We start from the raw sequence: 11,584 nt of genomic DNA, 5'->3' as shown, positions 1-11,584 counted from the left end.
TGCTGTTGCTGCTGCTGCTGTTGTTTGGCTTTGTATTTAAATATTTTTTTCTTACCGCAAACACCGCGCGCTCAGTTGGTGCGTGTACGCGAAATTCCGCGCATTCCAACGCCCAAACACTTAATAGCCCTGGTGGAAAGTGAACCCCGAACCGGTGGGCTTTCGAAGATGGGTTGAAAGATAATTATCTCTCGGCGATGCCGAGATTCCCTCGTTGGTAATAAGGAATTAAAATTTTTATTTCCATTCTGCTTTGCTAGTTGTCAAGAAGGTACATAAAATAATGTTTCCATATATAAGAATAAACCGTACAATTTTTGCGTTCCTTTTTTTTTTTTGCATAATAATTAAGCGATGTCAGCCCAACCATAGATTTGCCTGGAAAAGTATGTTGTTTTAATAATGCTTTGGAAATTTAGCGGTGACTACAATTTAATAATTTTTGATAAATTTCTAAATCGTTCAGCGCAGGATTTCTTTCGCTGATGTTTGTTTTGGTTCTTGGGTTACATTTCGATCGAATTCATGCTGAGGAGTCTTGAATTAACTATAATCAACGAAACAATCCGAATCATTTTGTTCTTCCACTACATACTATGGATCACTTGGTCTTACTGCTGATTATGTATTTTATCTCTGATTCTCACTGTCACTAAACAATAAATTACAATTACCTTATGCGTAGTATATTATATTGTTAAAAGTCAGTCACACTATACATTTACACATACCGTCTCGATGGTTGAATTATACATATCTCAACTTCGACTTCTGGCTATCTGATATTTTGATATTATTAATTATGAATCTTAGCTTTTGTTTAATTTGTTCGTTACAATTGGTCTGACCTCTACTCTCTCACTATAAACGACTAATAAACCGCTAAACCAGGCGATCCGTAACAATCGGTTCATTTTTTCAAGTCAAATGAGTCCCTGTCGAGTTGGAGTATGGGAGTATTACAGCACTAACAGGTTACATGATCAGTGTTTGGGAGTTTCGATAGTTTTGGTGGGGCTCTGCTGCCGCCTATGAACAGGACCATCTGTGCGGCTTTTTGCATTGATTCGTTTCCTTTGAGTTTCATGCCATATTATTGTTATTTTCCGAATGAACCGAAAACAAGGATGAAAGAGCGATGTCTATGAATACAAAACCACGAGCCGCTGCTGCCTATGTCTTCACTACAAGAGATATTGCACGGAATGTGTTCGATTTGTGAACTACAAATCGGTGTGGACTATTGGAACATATCGAATTCGCTGAGTTTGACCCGTTCTGGACTATATGTTCGGTTTCTGGTAAATACCGAGCAGATGCTATGTCATGACACCCAAAAACAACGAACAAGCGAACAAGGATTTCAAAACTAATTCGAATTTTAACAGATTTGTCCATAATCGACTAGAGAGAGCCCAAATTCTATCTGAGGATGATTTACACTTTTCCGTGGAATCTAATTCATATCTACAGGTCTACACCTAAAGGCCCTCTCGCCTGGAAAGATACCTTCGTTCTTGTTTCACGTCTTAGGGTGGAAGGCAGTGGGAGGAAGATTATTGACTCTCTGAGGACTACAGATAATGATTAGCTCATGTTCCTATCATGTTCATTGCCCATGAGGCACTGTACATGTCGCTACAAACTATTCACAGTTAAGGTCTCCCCTTTGGGAGGGTTACAAACTAGCACTCCAGTATTATATAGACAGTAAAGATCGTGACGATTGACGCTCTCTAGATCATGCTGATGAGCTTGCTGGTGTCCTTCGCCATGCTGAGGGTGTCGTGTCATGCGCGTCCGAAAATGGCCGACACGTCACCGGTGCTCTGCGAGTGGGGCATCGCTCCGTGGTGATGATGGTGGCCGACATGATGACTCGAGGGATACTTGGAGCTCGAGTTTATTGTCTGATTGCTGGTGCTGTGATTGTTGTTGTTGTTGATATTGTTGTTATTGTTGGCTCCACTGTTGCTGATGTTGATACTACTGCTGCTGTTGTTGTTGGCGGCGTTGAGTGTCGTCTTGCGGGCGTGATATAGTCGGTGCATCGAGTACTGCTGTTGTGCTGTTTCGAGATCTGTTGCTGGAAAGAAGGATATTTGCAATTATAATATGCTGGATCGATTAAACTCGCGAGGAATGATTCGCTGAATGTTTAGGTAATTATGACAATTGACGAATTGAATGAAATAATTTTATACCTTAACTAGCTGACCAGGCAAACGTTGTTCTGCCGAATAAATTATTTCTAGTGAATATTTTGGGTGTTGAATAAAACACACTAATTTATTGTAAGTGTGTTTGAATATTTTAACGATCTTTAAAATAAATCGAATGTGACCGATAAAAAAACGAATTAAATGAATTGAACGAAAGGTTATATGATGTTTCTTGGTGTATTTCATTAACGTAACTGACATGTTTGATCTCTTAAAAGTTAAACGTCAACTGAAAAAAGTAATATAAGTTTGTCGTAAAGTAGAAAAAATGAAATATAGAAAATCAATATTTATTGCTGTCTCCTTGTTAGAAAATACGTGCATGTGATTTTCAACATGGCTTAGTTTATAACAGCTTGGTCTCGTTCATAAATTGGAAAACAGCGATACGCCAGCTAACTTCAATGGAGCTGATTAATCGGCCTGTTTAGAATCGCGTTATTTTATCGTTGTCATTCAATCGAGGAGTATTCACATCGGTAATCTAAGTTTGAAACAGCCATATTGCTTACTTTATTCATGGATGTTTTTACTACTCTTCACCGATTTGTAGAACTCAATATTCATATATGCATATGAGTGATCGGATTTTACAATTCGATCGAAATCGATTTTTACACTCTTAAATTCGTTCGCCTTGTCGCGAAACAATGGTCAAATTAAGTCATCCGTATTTGTGGTTCAATTTACTCTCTATCTGATCGGCATAATTCTGGAAATAATTCTAAATTGTTGAAATTTGAATGAAAATTATTATTCGATTTCGTTTGGATTCTAAATTTGTTTTGAATGCGTTTGAATGCTAAATTTTGCGTGTTTATTCCACCCGAAAAACCATTACTATTTTTTGCTTCATAGAAATGAAACATGGAGACCAATGTTGTTTACGTCGAATTGCGTGGCAAGGTTGTCACATTTGCTCAACTCGATTGGACTTGAGCTTGAACAGAATGCAAAATTGCGCTTTTTCCATTCAACAGAATACAACCAACAATATGTGGGGACGAATACGATCGAACTTCATTTTGTGTTTGAACACACGCGCAATGTCATGACAATGCATTGCGCTTTGGCCTGGCTATAACTAAAGCTGTGCCGGCGTTGCTCATGATAGTGTCTCGCAAGTGAATGTATTATTCCTCGCACCGCTTTTGCTGATTGTGTAGTAAGAATTGCAGTCGTTCAATCTCTACCTTCGCGTATATGTCGACCATAAATTGTTGGCACAGCTTACGATATCTTGAATTGGCGTTTCTTGACCATGTCAAATCAACATATGATAAACAAAAAAATCCTTCGAGCGCGCCCTCTGTTTGTTTCGTCGCATGTTCATAAATATTAAATCAAAATGAGAAATGATGTTCATAATGAATTAAGTATCTGTGACGGGGTCTCGTTGGTCTATTGTTTATGCAAGAGATTTTTCGTTAAAGAAACCCTTCTGACTTGCACTGTAGTCACGCGTTTTCTTGAGCTTGCCACTCCAGAATACATTCAAGGCGTATTGTTCGTCATCGAAATCTCAACTATTTACTAATAAAAATGACGCAAGTAGTACTACGTTGAGAAGGCAAACCTTGGGAACGTTAGTGCCATTGAAGAAGAACATAGCGAGGGTTGTATGAACGGTGTGTGTCAACGATGAATTCCAGATTATTGTTTTTTCTTCGCGTTAAATTTCTCGTGTCACCGTGCTATCATGATTCCAGCAGCGCTTGTGCTTTGGATCTACACACGTGCTCTCCAGCTGATGTTTTATCAGGGTTGATGGCAATAGCGTGATTGTCGTTTTGTAATCCGAGCAAATGTGATTTGAAGAATTTCGATAACTCATTGTGCTCATTCAAAAAGGCTTCCAGCTCGTCGGAGATGCTCCCTGCTTTAGATGAATTGATGTTACTTGTGTATTTGTAGATGGATGTTCAATGAAGCGGGCGTTACGCCATCAGTCATTGAACAACTTAAATGAATTCGTTCTGTTGAAAAAACGAACAACGGTTAAATTATTAGAATATTTTTGACACAAAAATAATAAAATCGCAATTAAAAATAGGGAATTGGGGTCAAAATTTAAGGTTATATGTATGGTATGAAGTCAAATTTTAGAAAAAAAATATCCAGATCTTTTTTTCTGCAATAGGGTGGCTTATTCGGTATTAAATGTATGGTTATCGGTATCCTACCGGTATCATATATAGTTTACAACCTATTCTCATACCTACCAAGTATTTTGAGTATAATTTCATCAAAATCGGTCGAGCCGTTTCGGAGGAGTTCGGTAACAAACACCGTGACACGAGATTTTTTCATATATAGAAGATGTTACCAGCAGGGTTGCCAATAATAATAATCAAAAAACTGGAAGATGCCTCTTAAAAAAACTGGAAGAAAACTGGATCCTGAAAAATCGTTTTATTTTAACATATTAAGGACCGCACGTTTTGGGGTAAACTTGTACGCTTCATTTGTTCGGATGCTACGAATGAGATCGTTTCCTTCGGTGTGGATGAGACGAAGGCGAACCATCGGTAGGCCTTGTGAGATTATTGGCAGACCATGGATTTAACCATCAAGTGTAGAAAACACGCGTTATTTCGTGTTCCATCCGTAACAGACGGAACGCGAAGCGCGAGAAATCTCGTGAGTGGTCCGCAAAGTGTTAAGAAGTTTCTCACCACTCGAACATCGCTGTAAAACAATATTTGAGGATCTTTTCTTCTAGAAATAATGGTTTTATTTGGATAGAACTTGAAAAATTAATTGCTCGACAAAGTGATTGATTGAGTTGCTTGGGGATACGGTGTCTGATTCTAGATCACTACATCGTACTTAACCTCATATTCTGTTCTTTTCCTTCTATCTCGAATTGTGACATTTCTGTAGTATTTCTTTTTGCCATCTCCGTTGCTATCTTTTTCGCACTCACGAAGAATGTGGTATAAAAAAGGTGGCCTGCAAATGACGGTAGGAACATAATTTAAAACTATAGAGAACCAGAGCAGAGGGACCAAAGCCCATAAGGAGGACGGTTGTAATAGCCAGTGCCACAAATTATCAAAATTCATTCACGCATGGAGGAATTAGATTTTTCCCAGTATCGGATGAATTCTCTTCTGTTGGAACTCAACACCATATCTGTCATAATGAGTATAACACAAGAGTCAAGACGCGTGAACTTTGTCTGGTATATTGATCGAAAACAGCATGAGCGAATTTCGAAAAGCCTACATTCAGGCACTTTCATCACTGTCAATAATTTCAGGTGATTATCATGAACGTTAAGTTGATCTTCATCGCTTACAGTAAATTTTTATTGAAAACGTGTCACCCATTGCACATATAAATGGTGGTGTATGTCATTTCCGGGCAATCGTAAGTAGATTCATAAATCGTAGCAAGAGTTATTCTATACATTCCATTGCCGAAGTCGCCAAAAAACAAGAATTTTGTGTGATGAATTGCCATCCTTTACCATTAATCGATTTCACTCTCAATTGGTGACGTTGAATTTTATGCTCTGATTTTCACTAACACGATATTTTAAAGAGCGCTTCTCTACTGGCCCAACTACAACAGCCAATCTCCACAAAATGTCTTCTCCACGTTGTCAGTTGACAAAATGGAAGCGAACACAGCTAACGAGGGCACACCTTTCATTTTACAAGGGAATCTCCGGCGCAAAAATGTGTCCACTCAAAAAGTTCAACGGCAAATCCTATCGGCGATACCTCCTGTTAGCTTGCCTAAAATATCGAGTACAGCTGACAAGCAAAATCAGGTTCCGCCTGGCTTCCGTGGGGTTAGTTCACATTCAAACGACCCAGCACTCAAGTGGACATCAAAAACCCCAACTGTCCCTGTTTTTCTATCAAGTTCAACTTCCCAATCGGGATTTATAAAGCTGTCTGACATTCTGGATCAAATATTCACGTGCTTTAATGTTTCCGACTCCATCAGAACCATTGTCACCCCAATGCTTCCAATAATAATGAGGCTTTTGCAACAATTGATGCAAACCCTCCTTGCAATGATTGTCTCTCTCGATGGCTAATTTAAATAAAGGGGACTGAGATATCACTCTAATCTAATTTAGACATTCAGACATTCAAATTTTTAATTCATAATTTCAATTGTGAGGTTTTTGCTCTGTCCGGAACTTGCCATTTGACGTAGAACTACGTCTTTCAGGAAGGGTGCCAAATCGGAAAACGGGTCACGTTTTTATGAAATAAAGTTAACGTTAATAACTGTTTTCACTGTGAACGGATTCTAATGATTTGCATGCCAACCGAATCGGAAATTCTCTAAGATTTGTTTGATATGCTATACATTAATGCTTATAACTCGATAATAGATCGGAAAGATGTTTGCATCAATTGACAGGAAATATTTCTACGCATCTATCACAATTAATAAAATTTAATTTTTAATGAGATGGACAATTTAATAACTGTAAAATGTAAACGCCCTAACTGCCAAGTTTTCATTGGCCCGATTTACGTTTTCCCCAACACAGTCTTCAAATTCGATCTACCTGTGGAAATCCGCTCAGCAAATATACATGCAAGTCGGGGCTATTTTTGTTCCCACCGATCTGTGTTTCCCTAGCACGGACTTCTAAATCAATGCGCCTGAGGAAATCCGCATTGCAAATATATTGTACATTGTACTCGCTTGTCGTTGTGCGGACCGGAATATGTTTCCCTAAAATAGTCTTTTAAACTGAGAAGCCTGGGAAAATCGTCATTTCAGCTACTAGAGGTGAATGAACTTTCGCGTTTCGAGAACTACGTAAACATGAGATGTGCAATAATTTCAGAGGGAAATGTAAAATACAATGATCGTTTGACAATTCTTCCGTTCACATATTTTGGTAGTTCTAGGCATCATATTAAACGTGAAAGGGCGCTTCATAAAATTTACTTCTAACGAAGAACATAATCTATTACAAGAATTTCGATGCATTCCAAAATAATATTCGAAGTGGTAAACAAGTGGATTGCATAATATAGTTGCGTAGTTCTACGTCGAAAATATGCGGTCGTGTCCGTGTCCCCTTACAATTGAGGGGCTTAGAATGCAAGGGGTGTAAGTGACTTGATCGATTTCTCTTCATCAACTTTTTATTTAGTTAATAACTCAACTGCATAAACGTTCCAATTTAAGTTTGCTATAGAATCCGATAGATGAGGGATCGAAGATGTTGCTTGCATGCAAACATTAGAGGCAAAGACCTCTGTATTGTCAGCTTGTATTAGCGTCACGAGAAACGTTAATGGAAAAATTTTGGAAAGTGACTCGAAACATGAGGAATCGCTTTTCAACGGATGAAAGCGAGGAATATTCACATCGATGGATTTTTAATTTTGCTCGAAAGGCTTATCCAGATTCCGTTCCCGTGCAAAAAATTGTTCGAGATATACAACGAGATAGGTCTGATATTGATTCCGAGATTTCGATGGTACACCCAAAGTTAATTTTAGCACATGTTATGACATCCCGATTTATTACATTCATTGAGCCGAAAAATAACAGAAAATACTCTACTCCCCAATACGTGTATATCATTTGAAGAATATACTAGCTGACCCGGTAAACTTCGTCCCGCCCAAAATTTATTTTTCGTTATCACTTCCACGTTTTCTTACTAAGCGCACGTTCATGGGTCCAATCGCACAACTGTTCATTAATTGATCTTCTAATCTGCTTTTTTAAATAAATTTTTTGCTATAAAATTTCAGTACTTGTACCGAAACTCGTCATTATAATATCAGATTATTTTCAGACACAATTCCCATGCAAGATTTTTCATCCACTTGCAAATAACATGTTTCTCCGTTACATAGAATAAATGTTTGATACAGAACATATGATATAATGAAGACAGCCTCAAATCGGACAATTCTTTTCTCGAGTTTTGCTCTTATCAACACATTCGGCGATCCATTTTTATTTCTATAGATAGGAGACGATATAGGAGTGCGTTTTACTATGTCAAAATCCATTCCCATTTTCGAACGGAGATCAATTTCGTTACCGCAATTATCAAATGGACTAACAACGCTTTTCAATATGTAATTGTAGAACATATGCGAATTGAATTTTTCGAATTTTCCCATTCTTCGGAGTTTTTCGAAAATTTTCAATTATCATGTTTGGTTGGAATATGTTTGGTTGAAAAATGTGCATTATTTTTATGGGACCCCCTCTCCTTTCCAGAGGAGGAAGGGGTGTCGTACCATCATAGAAACATTTCTCGTACCCAAAAACCCTCACATCCCAAACTTGGGTCCATTTGCTTGATTAGTTCTCGAGTTATGCAGAAATTTGTGTTTCATTTGTTTGGAAGAGACCACCAACCCGCCCCCTTCTTAAAGAGGGGAGTGGAGTGTCTAACCACCATAGAAACATTTATTGTACCCTAAAACCTCCATATCCCTAATTTGGTTTCATTCGCTTGATTAATTTTCGAGTAATGCAGAAATTTGTGTTTCATTTGTATGGCAGCCACCCCTAAGAGAGGAGGGAGGAGTATCTAACCACCATAGAATCATTTATTGACCATAAAACCTCCACATGCCAAATTTCGTTTCATTTGCTTGATTAATTCTCGAGTAATGTAGAAATTTGTGTTTCATTTGTATGGCAGTCCCCCCTTAGAAAGGAGGGAGGAATCTCGAACCTTCTCCGACCCCAAAAACCCCTACATACCAATTTCCATGTCGATCGGTTCAGACAGACAGAAATCCATTTTTATATATATAGACTAGCTGACCCGGCAAACGTTGTATTGCCATAAAAATTATTTATAGTGAATATGTTGGTTGGTCAATAAAAAATAACTAATGTATTGTAACTTTAGTTACTCTTGTGTTTGACATACCGAGGAATAGAGCGCCAAGTCGATGACCACCGACGAAAATTGAAAAAAAACACAAACCATTCTTTGTATTTCAGTCCCGATGAATTCTATTAACGAATCTGAAGTGAAAATAGGAATATATTTTTGTCGTAAAGTAGACAAATTTAATGAAGAATATCAATATAAATTTCGTTGTTGCAAATGTATTTGTTGCTCTTCATCGAACCACAGAACTCAAAACTAATATGAGCATTGAATGTTTTGCTCAGCTGAGGCGAATATGGCACTGCCGAACGATTTTCCATGTCAATGTTTGCGTTGTTAATTTTTATGAATGATTTTTTGTCATTATCAGTTTTTAGTCGTTGATATATTGGACATTCACCTAAGGTTGCGGTCGTGTCGTTGATGAATTCTTTGAGAAAATGCATTGTACACTTTCCATCTGCTATGCAAGGCTATAAAAGTTTTAGATTACCGCATGGTCATGAACCATATTTGTGGTAACAATATCGAACAATAAAAGCAATTTTAAGTTGCTGAAATTTGAATTAAATTTTTTATTCGATGTTGTTTTAATACTTAGTAGACATAGTCCTGACCCTAACTTAACAATTATCTATTGATCTCCTTGCATTTCAACCAAAATATCATTCAAAATATGAAATAATTATCAGAGACTATTCTTGTTTAAGATACCTCAAGAGAATGTATTATTCTGCTACACAGAATACACAAATGAGCCATTTCTTTTTTTTTGTTTTAGAAGCGTGTTTATTTCACTTGAAAATTCATAACAATTTACGCTTCACAGGAATTGAACACGAAGCTCAATGACTAGAATTTTTGAGGAAATTGCACTATCGATTTCCTCAGGGCGTATTCTATCGATTATCCATATTAAAAATTTGTATATGAGGTAATCCCAATATTTTGTAATATTGCCATTCAACCGAATACATTCAACAAGGTGTGGAACCGAATACATGTAACGTTGTAATGAAGCTCGTTCTACATTTCATTCATTCATTTTCTTTTGTACACACGTTTTGTAATATCATGACAATGCATGTGTTTAGACCTGGCAGTATCAAAGGCTGCGTCGGTGTTGCTCATGATAGCGTCTGGCAAGAGAGTATATTTTTCCTCACACCGCTTCTGATTGTTTAGAATCGCAGTTGTTCGCTCTCTACCTCTATATCGTTCGCAAGTCATTCTATGTTGAGATGGTGAACGTTAGGAACATTATAAACATTAGTACCATTGAAGAAAAAGATGGAGAGTGTCGGTGGGTGTCAGCGATGAACTCCAGATTGTTGTTTCTTCTTCGAATCACAATTTTTCGCATCACTTTGCAGTCGCCTACCATGACTCCAGCAATGTATTCAACGACATACGCATTGAATGTATACATTGTATTAGAATTGATGAAAATGACGTGATCGTCACCTTGCAAACCGAGCATGTATGATATGAATAATTTCAATAATTCATTATGTTTATTCAAAAAGTCTTCCAGCTCGCTGGCAAGACGCATGTGGCACATGTGTGGATGAATGTTCAATGAAGTGAACTTAGCGCCATATGTCAATTAACAACGTAAATAAATTCGCTCTCTTTGAAAAACAAACTACAGGCCAATTATTTGAATATTATTTATACCAAAATAAGAAAATCGCGATTAAAAATAGGAGATGGGGGTGAACCTTTAATGTTATATATATTTTTATGCCAAATTTGAGAAAAAAAAAGAAATCAAAATTATTTAGATTTTTTTAGCATAGAGCCATCCTAATCGGTATTAAACATATGGTTATTGGTACCCTAGCGGTTTCATATATAGTTTACGTCTTATTCTCATGCCTACCAAGTTTTTTTTGTGAATAATTTCTTGAAAATCTTTGGAGCCGTTTCGGAGGAGTTCAACCACGAACATCGTGACACTAGAATTTTAAATATAAGATATGCTAGAGCCAATATGAGCCAATATGAGCGAGCGAAACAGGAAACACATTGAAATGAAAACATATGAAAGTTTTTCGTATAGTTTGCCAGATACACGACCTAGACAGAGAAAGATATCTATTCTCGTTTATGCTCTTCTATTTCCTCTTAGAAAACATTTTCCAACTTCATTTTATGATGAGGTGTATTATTAACTCGCTTTTATACAACATCACTAGTAGCTTTATGGATAGCGTGGTCGTGTGAAACAGCTGTGCATTCCAGCAGGCCTTGGTTCGTTCCCCATTAACGTCGCATGGATTTTTTTGCACAATCCCAAATGAATTGAAAAAAAGAAAAAGAAGAGATGTCTGCTCCCTTACATACAAATCTTTTTTAAGCTTCTAAAATAGCTCATCATTTGCGCATTTCATTGAACAATACAGGGCGGACTCGAATATATACGGTTTCTGATTTATTTTCACTGTATACAGGGTAACTTCGAAATAACGTACATTTTACTTTCAAAATTGTACACTATATCGAAGCATAATAA

General features: G+C 37.2%; 1 protein-coding gene across 10 annotated transcripts in view; it reads right to left on the bottom strand.

Moving 5' to 3' along the window:
- Positions 1-210: 210 nt before the first annotated feature.
- LOC129780200 (dual specificity tyrosine-phosphorylation-regulated kinase 2) overlaps positions 211-11,584 on the bottom strand; it is a 319,853-nt gene continuing 308,479 nt past the window's right edge. For 7 of the 10 annotated variants that reach the window (XM_055788217.1, XM_055788219.1, XM_055788212.1 and 4 more), the window contains one exon: positions 211-2,086. In XM_055788217.1, coding sequence (XP_055644192.1) covers positions 1,791-2,086 — 296 coding nt within the window. In that variant the 3' untranslated portion in view covers positions 211-1,790. The remainder of the gene's footprint in view (positions 2,087-11,584) is intronic. The other 3 variants (XM_055788213.1, XR_008743863.1, XR_008743864.1) reach the window with 3 other exon arrangements.

The sequence above is a fragment of the Toxorhynchites rutilus genome, chromosome 3 (assembly GCF_029784135.1).
Source record: "Toxorhynchites rutilus septentrionalis strain SRP chromosome 3, ASM2978413v1, whole genome shotgun sequence".
In the NCBI taxonomy this organism is placed as follows: Eukaryota; Metazoa; Arthropoda; class Insecta; order Diptera; family Culicidae; genus Toxorhynchites; species Toxorhynchites rutilus.
Note: the sequence above shows the minus strand (reverse complement) of the source record. Positions and strands in the feature narration are given on the sequence as shown.